This window comes from Rana temporaria, chromosome 1 (assembly GCF_905171775.1).
Source record: "Rana temporaria chromosome 1, aRanTem1.1, whole genome shotgun sequence".
In the NCBI taxonomy this organism is placed as follows: Eukaryota; Metazoa; Chordata; class Amphibia; order Anura; family Ranidae; genus Rana; species Rana temporaria.
This window is the reverse complement of record NC_053489.1, coordinates 89536478-89564375: the sequence shown is the minus strand read 5'-3', so window position 1 is coordinate 89564375 and position 27898 is coordinate 89536478. Positions and strand designations below refer to the sequence as shown.

Here is a 27898-nt window from a genome sequence, read left to right as displayed (position 1 = left end):
CCTACAGACCTTTGTTTGAAGATGAAGCGTTTATAGGGAACTGTCTTGAATGCTTTTGCAGCACTACATATCGCCACAAATGTCGGAGCGAGAGCAATCATTTTAGGGACATCATTCAGGCTTAACTGTAAACTTTTTTTTTTTTTTTAAACAGTGATATATTTTAGTGTTTGTGTGCACTAAAAAATAACTTTTGTGTTTTACTAATCTAATTAACATGGGTGCTACTGTCATGTGACATAAAATATTGCAACTGCCACCATCTAAAAGAGACGTATTGGATGTATGTAGAAAAAACAAAAACATATACTCGCCTAGCTCAATGAAGCATCGATCGGATGTTCCATCTGACCTCTGCACTGAGAACTGAGCAACCAAACACTGCTGATCGCTCAGTTCTCATGACTGTCAGGCATGGCTCTCTGCTCGAGTGCTGGGTTGGGGAAAGGAGGGCTGGCTCAGTCTCCCAGCGGTGCATCTGAGAGGCTAAGCCAGGTGGCGGTTCAGGGATCTCAGTTGGGATCTTTGCCCAGCTTGGACTGGCCAAGTGAGCCAACAGTGGGCTTTACCCCGTTGTGGGGTGAAAACAGGTCACAGGAGTTCAGAATGAACTGTGATACATAGGAAAAGTAAAGCTGACCATACATAAAAAAGAAACTCGGCTAGTTTAGCAGGGACTGGACAAATTTCGATCCATGTATGGGACAGCTGGAGGTATACATGCCGATCTATCGATCAACTTGTGTTCAAACAGCCTGTCAGTTTTTCCTGAACAATCGGTGTTGCTGGCAACACTGATCACTGTATTTTGCCAGTGGGCAAAACTCCTTGCCGGGAGAATACAAAAACTCAGAATGATTTCCCCATACACATCTAATGTGTTGATGGGGGGGAATCGGCTCATTTTTATTTTTTTCGTTGAACAAACAAAAAATGAATGATGTATGGGCCTCCCTTACTCAAGTGGTCTGTACAGAGCCCTGACCTGCTGAACTTGGAATGTTGTAGAGCCCTGATTTTGAGACAAGTCTTCTCTTTTAAACTCTGTACCTGGCCTTACAAATGTTCTTTTGGCTTAACCACTTCCAGACCTTAGGTGTTTTTCAGATTTGGTGTTTGCAAGACTAAAACAGTTTTTTCTGCTAGAAAATTACTTAAAACCTCCAAACATTATATATTTTTTTTCTAACACCCTAGAGAATAAAATAGTGGTCATTGCAATACTTTTTGTCACACCGTATTTGCGCAGCGGTCTTACAAGCGCACTTTTTTTGGAAAAAAATCACTTTTTTGAATTAAAAAATAAGACAACAATAAATTTGGGACAATTTTTTTATATATTGTGAAAGATAATGTTACGCCGAGCAAAATGATACCCAACATGTCACGCTTAAAAATTGCGCCCGCTCGTGGCATGGCGTCAACCGTTTACCCTTAAAAATCTCGATAGGCGACATTTAAAAAATTCTATAGGTTGCATTTTTTGAGCTACAGAGTAGCTCTAGGGCTAGAATTGTTGCTCTCGCTCTAACGATCGCGGCGATACCTCACTTGTGTGATTTGAACACCGTTTTCATATGCGGGCGCTTCTGCGCGCGAGCTTGTCGGGACGGGGCGCTTTAAAAAGTTATTTTTTTTGTTTAATTATTTATTTTTATTTATTTTATTACTTTTTACACTGAAAAAAAAAAAATTGATCACTTTTATTCCTATTATAAGGAATGTAAACATCCCTTGTAATAGAAAAAAGCATGACAGGTCCTCTTAAATATGAGATCTGGGGTCAAAAAGACCTCAGATCTCATATTTAGACTTAAATGCAAGAAAAAAAAAATTGAAACTGTCATTTTTTCAAATGACAAAAAAAAAAATGTTTCTTTAAGAGGCTGGGCGGGACTGACGTTTTGACGTCACTTCCGCCCAGCAGAGCTATGGGGACTGGCGAAGGAGATTTTTCCTTCAGTCTCGTCCCCAGTCAGCAGCCGAACGCACCCGATCTCCTCCGCCGCTACCGACGGCTCCGGTAAGTGGCGGAGGGCGCGGAAGAGCGGCGGGAAGGGGGGGGCCCTCTCCCGCCACCGATAGCGGCGGTCTCGCGGCGAATCCACCGCGGAGACCACCGTTATCGTGTACCGGACCGCGCGCACTAAAGATGGATACCTCGGTTGTGGCAGCAGCTGCTGCCGTTACCGAGATATCCATCTTTAAAAAGAGGACGTACATCTTCGTGCGCAGGTCTGGAAGTGGTTAAAGGAACACGCTAGAGCATTTAAATATCACTTACCTCGTTTTTCCTTTTGACCTCCAAAATACAGTAATCCAGGTTTGAAAATGCCATTTCCTGTCACTCCTCTTCTTGCTTTCCACCAGCATCTGAGCCGTTTTGCATGGTGGAAAGCAGAATGTGCTCACCCCCTCCCTATGACTACAGCCCTGCGTGAAGATGCTCTCTTATCCCTCACAGGCATGGAGGCTAAGCCTAATGGGAACTGTAGTTCCCATTAGGCCGCGATGTAGCAACAATGAATGCGCACCGCAAACCAGGAAGTCAGTGAGAATAATGATTCAGGAGTGCTGGAGGTGAATAAAACAGCTCGATTTCAACAGGTATCAAACTAGTTATAATGCAAAACATTACTTTTTACTTTATCAGCTAATGTCAGACTTTAATTTAAGAGGGAAATATTTTTGTCTTTACAACCCCTTTAATGAGCAATTTCCCACAGACACAGTCAAATCTTGTGGAGGTTGTTATTGACACAAAAAAAGGGGCCGACTTCATGACAATGGAGATGGAATTGGAGAACTGGATGTGCAACAAGCTCATAGTGGTGTGATATGGTCAGGTTTCCACAAACCTTTGGCTTTATAAATATATTTCGATTGTTTATTTTGCAGCTTACCTAGGGTTCAACTATTTGTTGTAGAAAATATGGCACAACTATTTTAGTATTTATCTATGTGAATCAAATTGTTTATTGAAGGTATTTTGAAATAAAATAATGAACATAAATGAAATAATTCATACATTTCGAGGACTTAATCCTTATGTGTTGAAAGACAGGATTTTCATGAAATAGCTAATGAAACCACATAGAAATTACGGCAAAATTCTAAGGCTATGAGTACCTTAAGGCCTGGTTCACACTTATGCAATTTTTAGTGCATTTTCAGTGTTGCAGAAACGGACTACAATCCATTTAACATGGTTTCCTATGGATGTTACAGTAGTTCTTATCTGTATTTTATGGAAATAGCCAGGGATTTTTTTTTCTGGTTTTTGGTTCCATAGACTTCAATGGATCAAAAATGTGTATTGAAAAATGCTAAATGTACCTGCAATGTGCAAATTGCAACCTGCATAGGTGTGAATCAGGCCTGAATGCTGATTGACCTAACAAAAAAATTAGCAGCATAATACTGAATAGAAATAGTTCTTAAACAGCAATTGTTACAATTCCAGTACTGTTCTCACACTGGGAGAGTGAAGATGATGTACAATAAGATTTCTATCAACCGCTATTGTCTGTCCACTGTAAATAAGAACATTGTGAGACAACGGTACAAAATACACTGGAAGCTTTTCATCTTTAGTTATTTCATGATCTGTATGTTACAAGAAAAACAGAACTTTGAACATACTATATATCAATATTTCATTTACAACAAAACATACATAAAAATGAAGATAGTATGGAGGTTTTGGCAGATTCCTCTCCTATATGGATCTCGCCATATGATGTACTACAGGTTCCCATGCTCTGCTGTAGCTGCATGTGTGTGACAATGGAGCGAACTCAGGGATGCTACCTGACGGAAGCTCAGCTCTGTCAGCCACTTTTGTTAACGTGTTCAGTGGTCGGTTAGTGTCCCATGTGTGAATAACCACCTGAAATAAAACTCAGACAAGTTAATTCACTAACATTAAGATATACAGTATAGCTGCACTGATGTTTGCATGTTCTCCCTGTGCTTGCTATAAACTATAAATGCCATCTATAAACTATAAATGCCCTCTATATTCTATAAATGCCATTGATATTCTATAAACAATAAATACCATCTATATGCTATAAACTATAAATGCCCTCTATATTCTATAACTGGTATCGATTTGCTATAAACTATAAATGCCATCTATATGCTATAAACTATAAATGCCATCTAAATTCTATAAACTATAATTTCTGTTTATATTTTATAAACAATAAATGAGGTGACTTGTATAAACTACAAATACCATGTATATTCCATATAAAATAAATGTCATATGCCATGTTCAGTCGTCTGTAAACGAAGATGCCCTCTACAAAGTACACATGCCCTCCCTGAGTCCATCACCCCCTCCTGTACACTGATCTCCTGGGGTACACCTGACCTTCCATTAAATACCCCAATTGCCAAAGCAATCTGCATATAACTAGCAGTAGATATATTATATATACTATAAAAAGTCTGTAAATGAAAGCAATGGATTTTTTCATCTGCAACAAAAATCGTCCGCTTATGAATGAAGCCTCCACACATCAGGCTCCGTGCAATGTTTGTAATGAATTGAAACCAGATGTCAGCATGACACCCATCATCATGACTAAATCTCCTATGCCATCTAGTATGAGATGGATCTTCAGGCTGTCACCTGCCCTCACTATATACCCCCATGCATGCCCAGGAGCCGCACACACACACACACGGGGGGGGAGCCCACTGACACAACCCACGTGCAGTAGTACAAAGCTGGTGGCGTGAATGCTCAGCCCTGTGTGCGATCAGACAAAGACACAATACCTGGGCGTTGGTGGCGGCGGTGTGGTGTCAATGGCGGCAGTGTCACTGGCGGTGACAGCTGTGTGTGTCCCGGGCGGGTTAGCCAATCAGGTTACCGATAGCCAGAACCGGTCAACCTGATTGGCAGAGACGCCTGTAAGTCTTATCCAAGGAACGCACCCCGGTACGTTCCCTGGATAAGCATCCGGAAGGCTGAGGGATGTACTCGGAAAGCCTATCAGAGCCGTTGGCTCTGATAGGCACTTCCGTACAGCGAACCAGCTGCCGTTATTCAGCTGGCTGGCGCTCAACATCCGGCCAGCTGAATAGTGGGCGGCAGCGGGACAATAACATAGATTCGTGCAATGCATGAATCTATGTTATTAGACTCAGTGGCGGTGAGAGCCAGAGGGGGCGGCGCTCCAGCGCCCTCTATGGACGAACCGCCACTGATTATAACCGTATTGTCTCACTTTTATATTATAAAGTGCTGCATAAACTGTTGGCGCTATATAAATCCTGAATAATAATAATCATGTACAATATATAAAGTGCCTTGAAAAATGATTTATACCCCTTGAAATTTTCCACATTTTGTCATGTTACAACCAAAATTGTAAATGTATTATATTGGGATTTTATGTGATAGATAGACCAACACAAAGTGGCACATAATTGTGAAGTGGAAGGAAAATGATACACAGTTTTCCTTTTTTTTTACAAATAAATATATGAAAAGTGTGTCGAGCATTTGTATTCAGCCCCCTTTACTCTAATACAGGGATCCCCAAACTACGGCCCTCCAGCTGTTGTAGAACTACACATCCCATGAGGCATTGTAACACACTGACATTCACAGACATGACTAGGCTATATGGGAATTGTAGTTCCTGAACAACTGGAGGTTCGTAGGTGGAATACCCCTAACTAAAATCTAGTGGTGGAACTAATTGCCTTTAGAAGTCACCTAATTAGTAAATAGAGTCCACCTGTGTGTAATTTAATTTCACTATTATTACAGTTGTTCTGTGAAGCCCTCAGAGGTTTGTTAGAGAACCTTAGTGAACAAACAGCATCATGAACGCCAAGGAACACACCAGACAGGTCAGAGATAAAGTTGTGGAGAAGTTTAAATCAGGGTTAGGTTATAAAAAAATATCCCAAGCTTTGAAAATCTTAAGGAGCACTGTTCAATCCATCATCTGAAAATGGAAAGAGTATGGCACAACTGCAAACCTACCAAGACATGGCCGTCCACCTAAACTGACAGGCCGGGCAGGGAGAGCATTAATCAGAAACAGCCAAGAGGCCTATGGTAACTCTGGAGGAGCTGCAGAGATCCACAGCTCAGGTGGGAGAATCTGTCCACAGGACAACTATTAGTTGTGCTCTCCACAAATCTGCCCTTTATGGAAGAGTGGTAAGAAGAAAGCCATTGCTGAAAAAATCCCATATGAAGTCCAGTTAGCAGTTTGCGAGAAGCCATGCGGGGGACACAGCAAACGTGGAAAAAGGTGCTCTGGTCAGATAAGACCAAAATTTAACTTTTTGGCCTAAAAGCAAAACGCTATGTGTGGTGGAAAACTAACACTGCACATCACCCTAAACAAACCATCCCCACCATGAAACATGGTGGTGGCAGCATCATGTTGTGGGGATGCTTTTCTTCAGCAGGGACAGGAAAGCTGGTCAGAGTTGATGGGAAGATGGATGGTGCCAAATACAGGGCAATCTTAGAAGACAGCTTATAGGATGAAACCCAGGTAAGGCTACCTGGGTAAACAAGCAACTACTTGGAAGAGGGAGGTGAACATCACTCTTCCTTACAGGAAGATGATATATGTCCATAGGGGGCGTCCGCAGAAGTTCTCCAGTGTATGGGACAGGTGGCTAGAGGATGGGGAAACATGCACGGTTTGAGTTTCTGGCGGGTGGGGAGGGTTAGTGGCTGGTAGGCGAGGAAAAATGGGCTGCTTTACATCTCATGGTTCCTGTGTATATATGGTTTCTTCTTTTACTGTTGGTAATGATGAGCTCATGAGCACGAAACCGGGTGCGGTACAGCGTAAAAGCCTGAAATGTACAGTATATGACTGCAAATCTCATATTCAATGCCGGTGTATGTTGATCCAATGTTTGACATGTATGTACTTCTCTTTTGCATCTCAATAAACTTAATTTTTTCTGGTTAAAAAAAAACAAGCAACTACTTAAGCAACAGAGGGTCTTAATCAGGCTTAGGCTTCATTTCCACTGGCGTTTTTACAGCCACTGTTGTTAGGCTTTTTTACAGCTTAAAAACGCCTGTCCATGTTTATTTTGTAAAAAAAAAAAAAAAAAAAAAAATTTTTTTTTTTTGTGAGCTGCAGATTTAAAAATACCGCGGTCGCGTTTTTGAGCGTTTTCGCGCGTTTTTGAGCGTTTTTTAACGTCTGGCGTTTTTACAGCTCTACTCTGGAGCTTCAGAACGCCCTGGTCCTGCGTTTTTTTTACAGCTCAAAAACGTCTATGCCACTTGCAGCTCAAAAACGCCTATGTGGAAATGAAGCCATAGAATAACATGGACAGGCGTTTTTAAGCTGTAAAAAACGCTCAGAAACGTGGCTGTAAAAACGCCAGTGGAAATGAGGCCTAAAAGTACAAAATGTATTTGGTTGAAGCACTGTGTGTGAAGTTGCTAAGATAACGCTATTCGTATTATGACCTTTTATTTTTCAATTTTGTATAATTTTTGAAACAAATACATTTTGTACTTTTATAATTAAGCCTGAATAAAACCCTCTGTTGCCTAAGTAGCCGCTTGTTGATCCAGGTAGCCTTACCTGGCTTTCATCCTACCTGTATGTGCTCTGTTTGGTATGGTTATGGTAACAGCACCACATACTGGTGAGTGGAATAAGGGTATAGATAACAAATACTTTCTTGTTGATATGCCTTTATAGGACCCGTTACTCTTTTCCTGTTTGTGTCAATCTTAGAAGAGAACCTGTAATGGCCCGTACACACAACCCGAAAATCGGATGACAGATCGTGCAACTTTTTTCGCCTAATAGTCGCAAGTAGAAATGAAATCATTTTATTTTACGTTGCTGTGACTTGTAATGCTGTCCTTTTTTCAATAAAGGCTATAATTTTTTCAGTGTGTGGCTGTCCAGAGACAATCTTTGTTCCTGCTTTACGGTCCGGTATCGTATGAGGAAAATTTTCGTGCTTGTCCAATCTAATCATATCGGATGAATTGTCGTGATCGGCTCTCGAAAGCTCTGTACTAACGTTCCGATTATCGTATGATCGCTTCAAAAGCGGTATTTTTCCTCCGATTTTTGGATCATGTGTACGGGTCATTAGGGTCTGCAAGATACTTGAGACTGGGGTGGAGGTTCACCTTCCAGCAGGACAATGAGCCTAAACATACAGTTAGAGCTACAATGGAATGGTTTAGGTCAAAGCATATTCATGTGTTAGAATGGCCCAGTCAAAGTCCAGACCTAAATCCATTTGAGAATCTGTGGCAAGACAGAAAATTGCTGTTCACAGACGCTCTCCATCCAATCTGACAGAGCGTGAGCTATTTTGCAAAGATGAATGGGCAAAAATGTCACTCTCTAGATGTGCAAAGCTGGTAGAGATATACCCAAATAGACTTGCAGCTGTAATTACAATGAAAGGTGGTTCTACAAAGTATTGACTCAGGGGGGCTGAATACAAATGCACGCCACACTTTTCACATATTTATTTGTAAAAAATGTTGAAAAACATTTATAATTTTCCTTCCACTTTACTCGACTGAATGGATAGGTTGAATACCTCCATTAGAAAACAAGGGTAAGTCCTACCAGCTTGTATGTCCTATAGTACCATTTGAGTCAATGGAAAAATAACTGCATGTGATGGGGTATTTGACCCATCTAGCCAGCTCAAGTGGCATAATAAATTATCTGCCGGAAAGGTAGGTACGCAGTCTATTCTATTGGGCCTTAACCAATGCTGACAGGTTTAATTTAACAAAGAGAATGTCAGATGCTAAAACAGAGCTTTGGAATACATGGAATTACATAGAACAGAAGTTTCAGAATGAACCCAGGCAGAGCCTCGCTGTACCTATACATTGTCATTGTGTAAATATGTATATCTATCTGGTACAAACCTGTGCAATGTCATGAATGCTCTTCGGTGGTCCCACTGAAAGATCGACTTCGCACATGGTTTCTAAGTTGTTGTATCAGTTCAGGGTTTTGCTGCTGAATCTGTTGTGCAAACTGTTGTCCACTACAAAACATGGATGAAACGGTTTATCACCATTATTGTTATGTGGAATTCTATTTTCTTTTTTATGAACCTGTTTTTATTGAGTTTTATGAACAATCACAAAGACCTAAGAGATGACATACTTACGCTTGTATAAGACCTGAGAGGTCTGTTAGCCCTCCAACACCAGCTGCGGGACCCCCTCCAGCATTGGACATCATTCCAGACATCCTGCAAGAGGTTAAACAAGTCAAGTAAGTGCTGCACAGTAACAATGCAGTCGTTTTCATATAGTGGCAGTAAAGAGTATGTGAACCCCTGGAACTGTTTTTCTGCAGTAATTTGCCTACTCGCTAGCAGTGACGTCTGTTGTTTCTCCTCTTCACAAAGGAGGAACAACATTGGTGGGCTTCAGAATGAATTATCACTGTGACAGGCAATCAGAGGCAATCACAGTGATCATGATACAGTTCCCCTGAGTCCCAATTGTTAGCACAAGACCCAAGGCTGTCAGTGCTGTAAGCGCGCAACAGAGCGTGCTTTCAGCACAAACACAGGAACACGTATATGCAGCATAAAAGATTTAATCCTCACTTCTTGGATGCCACATCTATGTGTTTCACGGTCATGAAGGGGTTTAAAAGAGAAGTATGGGGTTTGGGTTGTTTCCTAAATTATACTTGCCTAGATAGATCTATCCCCCTCCGGCTCCAACACTAAGAACCAAGCAATCAAACATCGCCAATCGGCCAGTTCTCAGAGCTTCCCGAGCAGAGAGTTAGTGACTGCCATTCAGCAGCTTTGTGAGGCGCTTAAGAGGGGATCTGATCACAACATACAAATCTTTACATAATTACATAATGAAGTTGGATGAGAGGCAGAACCGGGCAACCAGGGCACATGCAACACATCTCCTGCGGTATGCCATGGGTTCTCAGCGCAGTGATCCCACTGGAGCAAGATAAATGCACTACAGCAGCTGACATTTCTCCCCGCCGGCTGCCTATCAGAGTGAGTATAGAGCCGAAGACGGGGTGCAGATGGGGTGTCTGGCTGGATGCCTTTCCCTGCATGACTGTCTGCCTATAGAAGTCTCAAAGTCTGCCAATTAACATTTCATCTACTCAAGGTTGTCCTGACCTTAAAGCAGAGCTCCACCCTAAAGTGGAACTCACGCTGATCGGAGCCCTCCCCCCCTCAGGGGGGGTGCAGATACCTGTCAGGTATTTGCACCCACTTCCGGCCACAACAGCCTCGGGCAGACTGCGGGCATGACGTCACCTCCCGCCCCCCCCCCCCCCGTTGTGTGCTGGCAACACTCGACTCCCAGTACACAGCGGGAGCCAATCGGCAGGCGCAGCGTGACTCGCCCATGCGCCATAGGGAACCGGGCAGTGAAGCCGGAGTGCTTCACTTCCTGGTTCCCTCATCGTGGATGGCAGGGGGAGCAGCAGAGTCACGGCACTGGACTCCAGGACAGGTAAGTGTCCTAATATTAAAAGTCAGCAGCTGCAGTATTTGTAGCTGCTGGCTTTTAATTTTTTTTTTCAGCACACATCCGCTTTAAGCCTCTCTCCCACAGTTCTGTTTAAGAGACAATTAATCTCTTTGAATTCAAGAAGCGTCCACTTTACACAGAAGGATGTCAGCTCTCCCTGACTCTGGAGGTCACCATTAGGCCACTAGGGGTCGGGGGCCCTTGCTACATCAGGTTAGTTCTGTTTACATATCCATCAGTTCAGTTCACTTCTGTTCAGTTTACACCTATTTTTGCATCAGATTTTTATTATTTGTCATAGGTGACAAAAATATAAAGAAAAAATATGTTTCTTGCCTAAAAATTTACATAAACAGAACATACGTTATCTGTTCACATCCAACTACATTTTAAAAATGCACAAAGCGGAACATCCATGTGAAACGGGCCCTTATCATGTAAAAAAGGTCGGTACACCTCTACATTTACCACCACTTCTAAACCATGAAATTAGAAAGCAGGCGTTCCAAATTCAGTGCCAATGATTAAAACCCGTCCAAGGACCTTTAAACATGGGGCTGTTGTTTTAGTGCAGAGGGACAGGTGAAACATCCAGCCCGCTGCAGGCAGCCCGAAAAAATCTATGGGAGGCTGCGGTTGGACGGGGCTGAACGGTGTAATGAATTGTACCAGCACTTAGAGCCATGTCAGTTCAGAGATGAAGATCTGGAAAGCACAAGAGCTGCTTTCTGGGCATTTGTCCCTGAATGCATAGGTTCCTAAACATAAGTACCGCTCAGTACAGCGTTCTGCCCCATCCAAACTCAGCCTGGCATAGACTTTGACAGACTGCCTGCAGTGGGAATGGACGCTGCCCCTGTCCCTCCCTGGCACACTAAAACGCTGGGAGGGACGCACTACAGCTCGATTACCCCATGTGCAAGGGGCCTTATGCATACCTCCCAGCTTTCTAAAGAAGGCAATGAGGGACATCTATTAGCAAAAGTAAGTAGACATAGGACACACCCCCTGCCATGCTCCCCTTAAAAAAGCATTGTACAAATAAAATAGTTGGTTAAACCCACAAGTGCTTTATTGCCTTTATTATTTCTTTATATTGGCTTTTGTCATTTAGAAATTGGCTGAAAGGTTTAGCACTGTAAAACACTTTTTGATAGATAAGTAGTACTCTTTATATACAACTATATAGATCAGACTAAAATGAGGGACAAATGAGGAGGAAAGAGGGACTTTGTTCCAAATCAGGGACAGTCCCTCGAAATCAGGGACAGTTGGGAGGTATGCTTATGGAGTATGCAAGTGGAAACGGTCTTATTTAAACCTCAGAAATCTATTAGGCACTGTATTAAGAAAAATGTATTAATGTACTCAAAGGACTTATAAAGTGATAGAAATATATATTTATTGCCAAACCAATGTTTCCTTGGGACGGAGCATTCTTTGCTGTATAGTTTCTCTTTTACTGTATAAAAATGAGAACTATTTGGAAAACATACTGCTTTGCATTTGGGTGTAATAGGATGTAATTAATCAACACTTAAAGCGGGAGTTCACCCGAAAAACAATTTTTAACATTAGATTGAGGCTCATTTTGGGAAGCAGAATCGGGTGTTTTTTTTAAATCGAAGCAGTACTTACCATTTTAGAGATAGATCTTCCCCGCCGCTTCCGGGTATGGTCTTCGGGACTGGGCGTTCCTATTTGATTGACAGGCTTCCGACACGCTCTCGACGGTCGCATACATCGCGTCACGAGTAGCCGAAAGAAGCCGAACGTCGGTGCGGCTCTATACGGCGCCTGCGCACCGACGTTCGGCTACTTTCGGAAAATCGTGACGCGATGTATGCGACCGTCGGAAGCCTGTCAATCAAATAGGAACGCCCAGTCCCGCTGCCCATACCCGGAAGCAACGGAGAAGATCTATCTCTAAAACGGTAAGTACTGCTTCGATTTTGAAAAAAACACCCGATTCCGCTTCCCAAAATGAGCCTCAATCTAATGTTAAAAATTGAGTTTTTGGGTGAACCTCCACTTTAATAGAAATTAACTCTGTGGGCCAGATTCTCAAAGAGTTACGCCGGCGTATCAGCAATATTTACGCTGGCCGCTAGGTGGCGCTTCCATTGCGGTCGGCGTAGAATATGCAAATGAGTCGTTACGCCGATTCACGAACGTACGCTTGCCCGTTGCAGTAAATTTACGCCGTTTCCGTAAGAGATGCGCGGCGTAAAGATAAAGCTGCCCCCTAGGTGGCGTAGCCAATGTTAAGTATGGCCGTCGTTCCCGCGTCAAAATTTGAAAATTTTATGTCGTTTGCGTAAGTCGTCCGTGAATGGCGCTGGACGCCATTTACGTTAACGTCGAAACCAATGACGTCCTTGCAACGTCATTTAGCGCAATGCACGTCGGGAAATTTTAGGGACGGCGCATGCGCAGTACGATCGGCGCGGGAACGCGCCTAATTTAAATGATCCACGCCACCTACCCGGATCATTTGAATTAGGCGGGCTTGCGCCGTGCGGATTTACGCTACGCCGCTGCAACTTTACAGGCAAGTGCTTTGTGAATCAAGCACTTGCCCGTAAATCTTGCGGTGGCGTAACGTAAATGTGATACGTTACATTCTGGGATCATTCCTAAGGGTGATCTTGATGACACCCAGTAAAGGCAAAACAAATAATAATCTTTGCACGATTTTATGCCTAATTAAAACTAGTAATCTACATAAAAAAGATGACAATATCAAGAGCTTACAGTCGTTGCACTTGTGGATCCTGCATCAAGCTGGCTGCCTGGAAGAGGAGTGGGAAAATAAAACATATAGGCTCATTAATAGCAATGAACAGTTATAGTCAATCGATACATTTATTGTGTTACAGTACATTCAGTTTAACCACTTCCTTGCCCCAGTCACTACTGCTGGCATTCTGTCACTTGTACAGGAGGTGTCACACGATAAGATGTGACCCAAATGATCTATGCTCCCTCCAGGCTGTGATTTATCAGCATGTTCACACTTTGTATGAGTCAAGTGAATGGGAGGTTAAAAAACCATACTGCCTAGGCTAGTGGTTCGTAAGAAGAAAACTTAAAATTCCATTCACACACTTATTCTAAGCACAAAAACATACTTAGAAGCAGTGGCGGCTGGTGCTTCATTTTTTTGGGGGGGTGGAAAAAAACAAACCACCCAACCGACGGTCGTTGGTCAGTCGGTCAATCAGTCAAACCGTCACTCGTTCTTCAGCCCACCAGCCCTGCACTTACCCCATCTAGGTCGCGGGCAGTGCTTTCTCCTTGGCGGCTTCACCCTGCATCTCCTCCTCCTCGGCTTCACGCCAGCTTCACCCTGAATCTCCTCTTTCTCAGCTTCATGCCAGCTTCACCCTACGTCTCCTCCTCCTCGGCTTCACGTCAGCTGCACCCTGTGTCTCCTCCTCCTCGGCTTCATGCCAGCTTTACCCTGCGTCTCCTCCTCCTTGGCTTCACGCCAGCTTCACCCTGCGTCTCCTCCTCCTCGGCTTCACGCCAGCTTCACCCTGCGTCTCCTCCTCCTCGGCTTCACGCCAGTTTCACACTGCGTCTCCTCCTCCTCGGCTTCACGCCAGCTTCACCCTGCATCTCCTCCACCTTGGCTTCAAGCCAGCTTTACCCTCTGTCTCTTCCTCCTTGGCGGCCAATACGATCGCTTCCTGATTGGCCTGGAGGAGAATCAGGAAGACAATAGCGAATATAAATTCGCTATTGTCACAAAACTGGGTGGGCTAAGCGTGCAGTGCTCTGCTCCCCGAGCCCACTCTTTTTTTCAAGCCAATTAGAGCCTCAGGCTGTAATCATTTGTGCCCCAGTGTCCTGCATGTAGATTAGGGGCCAGCACATGAATTAGGGGGGGTGGCCCCTGTGCCCCTTATGGATGGGCCGCTACTGCTTAAAAGTACATTCTATTGCTATCAGCCTCCACCAAATCTCCAAATTCATGTTTTTTTTTTGTTTTTTTTGCTGCTGTGATCCGACCTCCGTTAGATGTTGGCTACATTTGCTTTCCATCATCCCACTGAATATAGTCACCTTCTCTTGTTCGCTCCAGAGATGGGCTAGAGGCTATGGACCATAGGATTTGCAGTATGCATAGACTAGTGCACATGACCACAACTGCACTGCCCCTTCCAGACAAATGGAAGTGAGGGAGCAAATGAAGAGGACTGGGATTTTAAGGAGAACCGGGATCTTAAGGAGGACCTTAGAAGAAGGCAGTAAAACACAGTGAGAAATGATTTACTGAAAAATAGATTACCTGACCATCAACTAGTGGATGTGTACGGATTATTTTTAGATGATAAGGGTATCATTTAGAGTCACTTGAATTTATGGCAGATATAAAAATAACACTAATTATGCATTCCACATTTGTGTTGATATCAGCGAAATGCAGTATCCTACACAACAGCGCTGGAAGAGGGAGGGGAAGCAATCAGAGACAATCAGGCGCATCTAATAAATATTTGCTGATAGTGAACATTTGGACAGAAGTAAAGACCAAAGTGAGCTGAGTTGATGACTCCTTTTGATGACTCCGTTTATTGTCCTACAGTCCTACAGAACAGGTTCTGCCAAGCTAACGGTAGAGAATAACAAATCCTTCAGTACATAAAGCAGTTCCCATACATGTATTTCAGGAAGTTATTTCACCGCTTGCTTTGAGTTCAGTTTTAATTCTATGGTGGTGGCCCAAAAAAAAAAAAAAATCTATGCTCAATTTTATCATTTGATCACCTAAAGACCAATGCCAACCAATTTTCTCTGACTTTTTTTGGACTTCTTTGTGTTAGGAACACTTTGGGTGATATAAAGCATCTCCAGCAAAGTAACAACCAACTACCATGGCATCCAATTTAGTAATTTAGTTTGGCTTTAGTTGACTTTAATTAACAAGGATCAACAATAATTGTTCCAGAGCATAAATGTAAAGTACAGGAACATCTCACCATGCTCACGAAGGCTGGGTTATTCATGAGACTTGCCATATCAAATCCAGCACTTGTCTATAGGAAAAGCAGAGGTGAATTATACAAGAATGCATTGAATACATCTGGATAATAATATTTATAAGAAAGAACACTGTAGATGGCTGATCCAGAGATCTGATTGCCTTGGAGGATCAGGGAGAATTTTTTCCCCCTGTTGGAGTAAATCGGACCATTTTTTTTTTTTTTTTTTTATTTCCTCTGGTTTACCTGAGGGTTTTGGATTCTGAGGATACAAATTTAAATTAATTTATTTGTGTCCTTCAGTTGAACTTGATAGACATGTGTCTTTTGTAACCTATTTAACTAGGATAACTATTATTAGCAGTCCTGTATTACAGACACAACCTAAAAAAGGCCCATTTTCGGGAAGGCATGCCAAGACAGCTTTTAATCTCCAATAGTGCCTATAAACATATCTAGCCATTAAACTTCACCCAGAACATGATATTAACTAAACAAAGGCCAGTTATAGGTTGGGGTGGTTACCATTTGTTTGTACTGTTGGTGAATTTGTAAGGGGATTGACTGGATACCTTCGCTGCCATTGTGTTATTGTTGGGTGTCCCTATACCTTTAACCCCTTGCCAACCACTGTACGACAATATACGTTGGCACAATGACACGGCTGGGCAAATGGGCGTACCTGTACGTCCCCTTTAAATTGCGGCTTAGAGGCACGCGTGCGCTTCTGCCGCGTACTCCGTGAGCGTGCCCACGGATCCCTCAGACTCGATGTCCACCGGAAGCCCGCGATCGTGACACGGAGCCGTAGAATGGGGAGATGCCTATGTAAACAAGGCATTTCCCTGTTCTGCCTAGCAACATCACAGGGGTCATTGGGAGCATGGATCTTTGTCATGTTGTAGTGAGCCCATTCCCCCTACAGTTAGAACACATCCCCTTGTTCGCCCCCTAGTGTTTTACCGCTTCTCTGTCAGTGTCATTTACACCGTAATCAGTGTATTTTTATAGAACTGATCGCTGTATAAATGTCACTGGTTCCAAAATAGTGTCAAAAGTGTCCGATGTGTCTGATAAAAATCGCAGATTGCCGCCATTACTAATAAAAAAATAATAATATAAATGCCATAAATCTATCCCCTATTTATATAACTTTTGCGCAAACCAATCAATATACGCTTATTGCAATTTTTTCTTTACCAACAATATGTAGAAGAATACATATTGGCCTAAACTGAGAAAGAAATTATTATTTTTTATATATTTTTTGGGGATATTTATTAAAGCAAAAAGTAAAAAATATGGCTTTTTTTCCCAAAATGTACACATTTTTTTGTTTATAGCGCAAAAAATAAAAACCACAGAGGTGATCACATACCACCAAAAGAAAGCTCTATTTGTGGGAAAAAAAGGACGTAAATTTTGTTTGGGTGCAACTTCACACGACCGCACACTTGTCAGCTAAAGCAACGCAGTGCCGTATTACAAAAAGTGCTCTGGTCAGGAAGGGGGTAAATTCTTCTCCAGGCATACCTGCTATTAATCTATCCATTATTATATATGAGCTCCAACTCAGGAGACTCTTAAAATTATAGCGTTAGGACCAGTGGCGGCTGGTGCTCAAAATTTTTAAGGGGCGCAAACAAACTGAACGATTCTGGAAAAATAAAACATCAATTGCAGCCACTGTGCCATCAAATGCAGCCACTGTGCCCATAAAATGCCGCCACTGTGCCCATCAAATGCCGCCACTGTGCCCATCAAATGCTGCCACTGTGCCCATCAAATGCCGCCACTGTGAACCCCCCCCCCCCCCCCCGCGGTGTCCTCTATGCCACTCCTCCCGTCCTTTCCTCCCGATAGGCATCCAATGACAGCGCCTGTCGTTTCAGCCAATCAGGTAATGCGTTACAGGCCCAAGCACCTGATTGGCGGAGAGGCGGTTCAGTGTTAGGAAAGCGAATATTCATTCTCTGTTCTAACACACCATGGCGCCCGTAGGTCACCTTTTTTGATGCCTAATAAACCCTATTGCTCTAATCAGGTGCTTTAAAAACACCCCCGCCGCTGTAATTCAGACGCCCTAAAATAGAATAGCATGAATCTATCCATTGGTCATAGAGGGGGTGGTTGGAGAGAGGGGGCGGTGCCCCTGCGCCCTTATGGACGCACCGCCACTGGTTAAGATTGCAGTATACTGGGGCGCTGTGACGTGCCCGCTGCAGCTTGCACGTGTATTTGCAAATGTGTGCGAATGAAACCCCTTGGTTTTAACGTGAACTGTTAGGGTCAATTTGTTTTGTTGCAGGCTGGCAAGTGAGCTTGGAATTAAACATTTTTGACATGCATCGCCCTTTCATGCGTTTCTTGCTGCAAAGGCCATGTATAGGTAAGACGTGCACTGCCAAAAGATTTGTTTTGTTTTTGTTTCCTTCAGGGTTTTTTTTTTTTTTTTGGGTCATTTGTGATTTCGAATAAATTAGTAAATTCGAAATTTCAGAAAATTGAAAATTCGGAAATTCCAAATATCAGAATTTTCGGATTTTCGTTATTATTTTTGTATTTTAAGTCTTTCGAATTCTCGTATTTTCTTTCCTATTTTCAGATTTTCAAATTTCCACATTTCTGAATCTGAAGAGATTTGGTCATTCGAAAATCTGGAAATCCAAAAATTTGAAAATATGAAAATAAGAAAGAAAATCTGAAAATCTGAAAAGACGAGAGCGCTGATTGGTGCTTTCGAATAAGGTATAAACTGCATTTATTTCTATAAAACACAGAGCACCTGTCATTAACCACTTAAGCCCCGGACCTTTAGGCAGCTAAATGCCCAGGCCAGGTTTTGCGATTCGGCACTGCGTCGCTTTAACAGACAATTGCGCGGTCGTGCCACGTGGCTCCCAAACAAAATTGGCGTCCTTTTTTCCCCACAAATAGAGCTTTCTTTTGGTGGTATTTGATCACCTCTGCGGTTTTTATTTTTTGCGCTATAAACAAAAATAGAGCGACAATTTTGAAAAAAATTCAATATTTTTTACTTTTTGCTGTAATAAATATCCCCCAAAAACATATATAAATTATTTTTTTCCTCAGTTTAGGCCGATACGTATTCTTCTACCTATTTTTGATTAAAAAAAAATCGCAATGAGCGTTTATCAATTGGTTTGCGCAAAATTTATAGCGTTTACAAAATAGGGGATATTTTTATTGCATTTTTATTCATTTTTTTTTTTTTTACTACTAATGGCGGCGATCAGCGATTTTTTTCATGACTGCGACATTATGGCGGACACTTCGGGCAATTTTGACACGTTTTTGGGACCATTGTCATTTTCACAGCAAAAAATGCATTTAAATTGCATTGTTTATTGTGAAAATTACAGTTGCAGTTTGGGAGTTAACCACAGGGGGCGCTGAACGTGTTAGGCTTCACCTAGTGTGTGTTTACAACAGTAGGGGGGTGTGGCTGTAGGTCTGATGTCATCGATTGTGTCTCCCCTATAAAGGGGATGACACGATCGATGCGCCGCCACAGTGAAGCACGGGGAAGCCCTGTTTACATACGGCTCTCCCCGTTCTTCAGCTCCGGGGAGAGCGATCGCGACGGCGTCCCGGATCGCTCCCCGAGGTAAGCCGCACGCAGCGGAGGGGGTCCCGATCGGACCCCCGATCCGCGGAAAGGCAAGGACGTATATATACGCCCATCTGCCTGTCCGTGACATTTTGCGGACGTAAATAGTCGTGCGGCGGGCGTTAAGTGGTTAAGGAACAAGCAGGATTATATTAAAGGGGTTTTAAAGGTAAAAAAAAATTCCCTAAATAGCTTCCTTTACCTTAGTGCAGTCCTCCTTCACTTACCTCATCACCTTCCATTTTGCTTTTAAATGTCCTTATTTCTTCTGAGAAATCCTCACTTCCTGTTCTTCTGTCTGTAACTACACGCAGTAATGGGAGGCTCTCCCTGGTCTTGAGGGGGTGAGCAGGAGAGTCAGGACGCCCACTAACACACAGCTCCTTTATCTGCAAAGTAGAGTGCATCCTGACACTCCTGCTCGCCCCCCCCCCTCAAGAGGCTTTCTCCACACCAGGGAGAAAGCCTGCCATTACTGCGTGTAGTTACAGACAGAAGAACAGGAAGTGAGGATTTCTCAGAAGAAATAAGGACATTTAAAAGCAAAATCGAAGGATGAGGTAAGTGAAGGAGGACTGAACTAAGGTAAAGGAAGCTATTTAGAGAATTTTTTTTTTTACCTTTACAACCCCGTTAAGTTTTATGCATGGGTTAACAACCACTTTAGGGCACTTGCTTTATAGAAATGATAAGTTACTGGTACAGTAGACAAGGAAGGATAGTATCATTAGATTAAAAACAGTTACATTTTACTTTATTACACCAATAAACCAGTTAAATATTTCACTTACAGGACTGGGGACTTGTCTGACTTTCTGTTCTGCAATCTTCAGATAGGACTTATAGGATTCATTTTCGGGATCTAGATCCAAGGCTTTCTGGTAGCTGCTGATTGCTTCTTTGTATTTATTTAGGGCTGCCAGGGCTCGTCTGTACACAAAGAATATATATACAAATATGTCAACGCTCGGAATATTGGAATTCAGGGAATCAAAACTAAAATAATGTCATAAATACATAAAAACAGATACATATAAAAAAGCGGAGAATTAGGATAAACTAGTCCATAGATTAGGTATAGTGGTAATGTCCATAGAATAAGCAGTCTTTTATGAGTGATGTTGTATAACATCCAGTCTAAGAGGTGACAAGTATGAGCACTGAGGGCAAGTGTTTCTTCCCTATACCCGCTTGACGTCACACGCCAGCCGGCTTTCTTGCAGCACGGAGCTCCGCCATTCTCTTCCATACACCGAGACCAACTGTCGGTTTCTTCCACCGGAGATCGCGGCTACTTTCACCAAGTGGCTCCTACTGCATTGGGTACCAGGACTTGCTGTGTGATAAACTCAGAAGGCTTCCCCCCCTTTTCATCTTCCTGGCGCTTGTCATCCCTTACTCAGATGTAAGTGTGAGATTACATGTTGCTGTACCTATTAAATACCTGCACTCAGAGGTGCTTTACTTTGTTGATTTTTTTTCCGTCTGTACACAAATGGCACCATAAGACATTATTTAAAAAGCTTTAGAAAAGGTGTATTTCACACTTTACAACCTAACCATTTAACCTTGACTGTATTAAGAAAATATACCTAGAGACACAATTTTATGTAGCTCTGGACAGAGCACAGAAGTAAGAAAACTCCTGTAAGATTTGTATTGATGCGTGTGTCCTTGCTGATGAGATTCACATTCTCTGTTTGTCTTGGTGACGATGATTACCAGTACAGGAAGTGATGGAAAATCATAAATGTTATGGTTGTCACCACAACAGAATTAGAGGGAAAGTCTTCCAATGAAGACATCTGTTTGGTGAAAATGGTCACCTCCTGTTCTGCCTCTGGGACAAGAAGTAAAACAAAATCTCTTCTATGGGACATAAACAGCAAATTAAAAAAAACTGACTGGGATTTTTATTCTTCCATTCTTTAGCCAAAACTTGCCAAACAAAATGTTGCTACATACTTGTTATTAGGCCTCATGTACACTGGACGTTTTGGCAGAAAAAAAATGATTGATGCCCAGGGCCGTCTTAATGCACTGGGGTCCCTACCAGCCTGCCCCAATTTACACACCTACTTTCAAGAAGTATAAATACTGTATATACTCGAATATAAGGCACCTAATTTTACCACAAAAAACTGGGAAAACGCATTGACTCGAGTATAAGCCTAGGGTGCAGTGGCGGCCCGTCCATAGGGACGCACGGGCGCCGCCCCCCTCCCGCAGTCACAAAAAAAAAAAAAAACAACGGGCCCTTTTAAGAACTTTTATTCGGCTAAAATGTCATTTTTACATTTTAACCGCAGTTCCGGCTGCCGTCCATAGAGGGCGCTGCAGCGCCACCCCCTCTCGCAAATAACATACATTCGTGCATAATTGCACGGATGTATGTTATTGTTGGTTGCCAGCTGCCTGGTCTATTCAGATAACCGGACATAGGGCGCCGGTTACCTGAATAACGGCAGCTGGTTGGCTGAGCGGAACTGCCTATCAAAGCCAGCGGCTCTCATAGGCTTTCCAAGTACAGCCCTCCGGCTCTCGGATGTCTATTCTCGGAACGAGGCCCCCTGCGTTCCTTTGAAAAGACTGACGGCCGTTTCAGCCAATCAGGTTCCCGGATTCTGGTTATCAGGAACCTGATTGGCTGAAGCATCACCAAGCGGGACAAGACATCAAGGGAGGACATGGAAGCTTCAGGTAAGTTCATTTTACAGGGAAAGGGGCGACAATTGGCACAGAGAGCGGCAAAGGGGACATAGAGCGGCAAAGGGCACAGTGGCATCAATAAAAGGGCACAAACAGCACAGTGACAACAATGGGCACAGAGGCGACAAAGGGCACAGCACAGTGACAACAATGGGCACAGAGGCGACAAAGGGCACAGCACAGTGACAACAATGGGCACAGAGGCGACAAAGGGCACAGCACAGTGACAACAATGGGCACAGAGGCGACAATTAAAGGGCACAGCACAGTGGCAACAATGGGCACAGTGGTGACAATTAGCACAGTGGCCGCGTTTGATGGCATGGCACAGTGGTGACAATTAATGGCACAGCGGCTGCGTTTAATAGCATGGCACAGTGGTGACAATTGATGGCACAGCGGCTGCGTTTGGCATGGCACGGTGGTGACAATTGATGGCACAGTGACTGCGTTTGATGGGATGGCACAGTGGTGACAATTGATGGCACAGCGGCTGCGTTTAATGGCATGGCACAGTGGTGACAATTGATGGCACAGTGACTGCGTTTAATGGCATGGCACAGTGGTGACAATTGATGGCACAGCGGCTGCGTTTGATAGGCACAGTGAGGCTACCATTTTTTTCTTTTTTTTCACTTGCGCCCCCCCAAAATTTTGAGCACCAGCCGCCACTGCTAGGGTGTCCATCTGCATGCCTCACTGTGCCTCACTTTGCCTTACTGTGTCCATGTGCATGCCTCACTGTGCCCATGCCTCACTGTGTCCATGCCTCACTTTGCCCATGCCTCACTGTGCCCATGCCTCACTGTGTCCATGACTAGACTGTCGTTTAACATGGGAGTCTATGGAAGGGGTGCCCGGCTTTGAAATATCGGTGCTCCCCAACCGTAGGTCCCCCAGACAACAAACTTTGCACACTTGTAGAGGAGAAAGGAGTTACATGTGTGCCAAGTTCCGGGTCCAGGGGACCTACGACCGGCTGGTACCGGGTCCCCAAATTAACCAGAGAAATTGCCATTTAACATGGAAGTCTATGGAAGGGGTGCCCGGCTTTGAAAAACAGACACGTCAAGCACTTGGGGATTAATTCATTTAATTGGCCAGAATAAAATGTTATTCTGGCCATTGATTTAATTAACACTTAGGCATATTTAGATGCATTTACACTCATTTAGACGTGTTTACAGGAGTCAAGCATTTTTTTTTCTGCCAACACGCCACACATAGGCTAACATGCAGAGGCATTTAAAAGCAAAAAAAAAAAACACCAGAAACCCCTGGGAGCAGCGTTAAAAACGCCCAGTGTGCATTAGGCCTAAATGTAAAAGAATGGATAGATTTAAAAAGGCTCATTTCACACTTCCCTGTGTAGAAAATTATAATAACTTAATTATATTTTATACAATACACATGTAATAATACTGTAATCAGGTTCAAGTACAGTGCATTGCAAAGGTATTCACCCCCCTTGGCTTTACCTATTTTGTTACATTACAGCCTTTAGTTCAATGTTTTTTAAATCTGAATTATATGTGATGGATCAGAACACCATAGTCCAAGTCTAATGCCGCGTACACACCATCAATTTATGTGATGAAAAAAAACGACACTTTCTGTGAAGTAAAAAATGACGTTTTTGAAACTTCAATTTTCAAAGACGAAGTTGCCTACACACCATCGTTTTCTCACAATGTTCTTGCAAAGTGAGGTTACGTTCCACCACGTTTTACCATTGAAGCTTGCTTCATAAGTAGCTTCTGGGCATGCGTGGATGAAAAAACGTCTTAGAAAACGACGTTTTTTGCTACACACGGTCAATTTCTGTGAAGTAAAAAGTGCACTTTTGAAAAACGACACATAAAATTGAAGCATGCTTCAATTTTTTTTGGTCGTTTTTTACAAGACATAAAACGACGTTTTCCCCCACACACGGTCATTTAAAGTGACGTTTTTAAAAACGTCATTTTTTTTCATCACATAAAGTGATGGTGTGTACGCGGCATAAGTTGGTGAAGTAAAATTAGAAAAATATATACATAAAACAATTTTTCAGAAATAAAAAAATCATAATTGGCATGTGTGTATGTATTCACCCCCTTTGTTATGAAGCCCATAAAAAGCTCTGGTGCAACCAAGTACCTTCATAATTCACATAATTAGTGAAATGATGTCCACCCGTGTGCAATCTGTGTTATGATCTGTCACACCTTTTTGAAAGGCCCCAGAGGCTGCAACACCTAAGCAAGAGGCACCACTAACCAAATACTGCCAATGAAGACCAAGGAACCAAAACAAGTAAGGGACAATGTTGTTGAGAAGTACAAGTCAGGGTTAGGTTATAAAAAATATCCAAATCTTTGATCCCTAGGAGCACCATCAAATCTATCATAACCAATTGGAAAAAACATGGCACAACAGCAAACCTGCCAAGAGACGGACGCACACCAAAACTCACGGACTGGGCAAGAAGGGTATTAATCAGAGAGGCAGCACAGAGACCTAAGGTAACCCTGGAGGAGCTGCAGAGTTCCACAGCAGAGACTGGAGTATCTGTACATAGGACGACAATAAGCCACACGTTCCATAGAGTTGGGCTTTTTGTCAGAGTGGCCAGAATAAAGCCAATACTTTCAGTAAAAAACAAAATGGCACGTTTTGAGTTTGCGAAAAGGCATGTGGGAGACTCCCAAATTGTATGGAGGAAGGTGCTCTGGTCTGATGAGACTAAAATTTTACTTTTTGGCCATCAAAGAAAATGCTATGTCTGGTGCAAACCCAACACATCACATCACCCAAAGAACACCATCCCCACAGTGAAACATGGTGGTGGCAGCATCATGCTGTGGGGATGATATTCAGCAGTTGGGACTGGGAAACTGGTCAGAGTTGAGGGAAAGATGGATGGTGCTAAATACAGGGATATTCTCGAGCAAAACCTGTACCACTCTGTGTGTGATTTGAGGCTAGGACGGAGGTTCACCTTCCAGCAGGACAATGACCCCAAACACACTGCTAAAGCAACACTTAAATGGGTTAAGGGGAAATGTGTGGGAATGGCCTAGTCAAAGCCCAGACCTCAATCCAATAGAAAATCTGTGGTCAGACTTAAAGATTGCTGTTCACAAGCGCAAACCATCCAACTTGAAGGAGCTGGAGCAGTTTTGCAAGGAGGAATGGGCAAAAATCCCAGTGATAAGATGTGGCAAGCTCATAGAGACTTATCCAAAGCGACTTGGAGCTGTGATAGCCGCAAAAGGTGGCTCTACAAAGTATTGACTTTAGGGGGGGTTAATAGTTATACACATTGGCCCAGATTCTCAAAGGCGTTAGGACGGCGCAACACCATTAGCGCCGTCGTAACACCTCATCTGGCCCCGGGTATCTATGCGACTGATTCTCAGAATCAGTTGCGCATAGGTACCCATTAGATCTGACAAGCGTAAGGCTGTTACGCTGTCAGATCTTAAAAGTATTTTTTTTTCCCGCCGCTAGGTGTCGCATCGTCGCTTTTCCCCGTCGTCTATGCAAATGAGGTAAGTACGGCGATTCCCGAACATACGCGAGGTCGACGCAGCGAATTAACGTCGTTTGCGTAGCGTACCCGACGCGTAAGGTTGCCCCTGCTAATTAGCAGGCGCAACCAATGTTAAAGCGGGAGTTCACCCATTTATTAAAATTTTCCCATTTTCCCCTTAGATTCCTGCTCGTTCGGTCTAGGGGAATCGGCTATTTGTATTAAAATATAAGCAGTACTTACCCGTTTTCGAGATGCATCTTCTTCCGTCGCTTCCGGGTATGGGTCTTCGGGAGAGGGCGTTCCTTCTTGATTGACAGTCTTCCGAGAGGCTTCCGACGGTCGCATCCATCGCGTCACTCGTAGCCGAAAGAAGCCGAACGTCGGTGCGGCTCTATACTGCGCCTGCGCACCGACGTTCGGCTTCTTTCGGAAAATCGTGACGCGATGGATGCGACCGTCGGAAGCCTCTCGGAAGACTGTCAATCAAGAAGGAACGCCCATTCCCGCAGCCCATACCCGGAAGCGACGGAGAGGATGCATCTCGTAAACGGGTAAGTAATGCTCATATTTTAAAACAAATAGCCGATTCCCCTAGTAAAAACGAGCAGGAATCTAAGGGGAAAAAGTGCCCTCTAAGGGTGAACCACCGCTTTAACTATGGCCGTCGTTCCCGCGTCGAATTGAATAAAAATTACGTCGTTTGCGTAAGACGTCCGTGAATGGCGCTGGACGCCATTTACGTATACATCTAGGCAAATGACGTTGGGGCGACGTCATTTAGCGCAATGCACGTCGGGTCATTTACCCGACGGAGCATGCGCAGTATGCTCGGCGCGGGAGCGTGCCTAATTTAAATGGTGCCCGCCCCATTTGAATTGGGCGGGCTTGCGCCGAGCAATCTAACGCTACACCGCCGCAAGTTTACAGGTAAGTGTTCTGAGAATCAGGATTTAAACCTGTAGACCTGCGGCGGTGTAACGTAGAGCTCATACATTACGCTGCCCAGGAGCAACGCTAATGTATGAGAATCTGGGCCATTGACTTTTTCTGTTATGTTGTCCTATTTGTTGTTTGGTTCACAATAAAAAAAAAAACATCTTCAAAGTTGTGGGCCTGTTCTGTAAATTAAATTATGCAAATCCTTAAACAATCCATGTTAATTCCAGGTTTTGAGGCAACTAAACATGAAAAATGCCCTGGTGGGTGAATACTTTTGCAAGGCACTGTAATTATATTGCTTACACACTCCTCATGCAACAGTGCTGGTGCTTAGGCCGCGTACACACGGTCGATCCATCCAATGAGAATGGTCCGACGGACAGTTTTCATCGGTTCACCGCTGAAGCAGACCGATGGTCTGATGTGCGTACACACAATCAGTTCAAAAACCGATCAGGTCAGAATGCGGTGACGTAAAGCACACGACGTGCTGAAAAAAAACAAAGTTCAATGCTTCCAAGCATGCGTCGACTTGATTCTGAGCATGCGCAGGTTTTGAACCAATGCTTTTGTGTACTAACCATCGGTTTGGACCGATGGTCAGCCGCCCATCGGTTCGATTTTAAAGCCGATGGGCCATACACACGGTCGGTTTTGACAGATGAAACTGGACTTCAGGCCGTTTTCATCGGTTTGAACCGACCGTGTGTACGCGGCCTTAGTGATTAGCCAAGTACTAGTTGCAACGGTTCACTTTCTCCTCAATACCCGAAGTACTAGGTAATTTCTTCTCTCCTGGCACCATACAGAGTGGCAGGGAGTGAAGGATAAGGTGTGTCCTGCAGCAGATTAATGCAGTCGTTAAATGTAATATTGTTGATTTGCCTAACATAGACAAAATACAGGTTTGCTTTAAAGACCTTTACCCATATTTTTGCCCATGGAACAGATGCCCTACTTATTTTCATTACCCCATATATGTGGATGCTATGCAGTGCTCTTAATGCAGATTTAGTGGTATCAATGCATGTGGAATTTTATGTACTGAATGTAAAAAAAATGTGCAGGCTCCGTACTTTGTGAAAAGAATATTTTCAATTAAACTGGAGCTGCTGGCAGCAAAAAAAAAAAAAAAACAGGACAAAACAATGTGAACAATTTGCACAATGTAAAGAATTTACAAGCAAGGTGCATTCACATAACACTACCATGGAACTGAAAAACAAATGTCAGGCGGTATCTTACCCCATTCTCCCATAGGCTTTGCTGTATTTTTCATCAATTGATATGGCTTTTTCACAGTCTGTTATTGCATCTTCATGGTGACCTAACTGACTATGTGCGGCAGCCCTTGAATATATGCAGAAATATATATATAAAAAAAAAAAAAACAGACATAAAAAAATACAATACAATACATGTTAATGGAAGTAAAAATTACCAAACTATTGAATGGAAAAAACTGCCTTATATATATTTTCACTACCATCTTGTGAACTGGGGTTCAATTCTCTACTGTTATTACTGTATGCACTATGGCTTTTGAGTGGTGTTACTGATCGTTTATGCGTAATGGCTCATAATTTCAGAAGGTAAGATTC

The 27898-nt window shown here is 43.2% G+C and overlaps 1 protein-coding gene across 3 annotated transcripts in view; it reads right to left on the bottom strand.

Annotated features, from left to right (window-relative positions):
• Nucleotides 1-2958: 2958 nt before the first annotated feature.
• The window catches only part of SGTB (small glutamine rich tetratricopeptide repeat co-chaperone beta), a 75692-nt gene continuing 50752 nt past the window's right edge, over nucleotides 2959-27898 (bottom strand). For 2 of the 3 annotated variants that reach the window (XM_040340168.1, XM_040340160.1), the window contains exons 6-12: nucleotides 27543-27647; nucleotides 19924-20062; nucleotides 15499-15555; nucleotides 13268-13305; nucleotides 9163-9246; nucleotides 8915-9036; nucleotides 2959-3889 (exon numbers count right to left, since the gene is read on the bottom strand). In XM_040340168.1, coding sequence (XP_040196102.1) covers nucleotides 8925-9036; nucleotides 9163-9246; nucleotides 13268-13305; nucleotides 15499-15555; nucleotides 19924-20062; nucleotides 27543-27647 — 535 coding nt within the window. In that variant the 3' untranslated portion in view covers nucleotides 2959-3889; nucleotides 8915-8924. The remainder of the gene's footprint in view (nucleotides 3890-8914; nucleotides 9037-9162; nucleotides 9247-13267; nucleotides 13306-15498; nucleotides 15556-19923; nucleotides 20063-27542; nucleotides 27648-27898) is intronic. The other variant, XM_040340176.1, reaches the window with a different exon arrangement.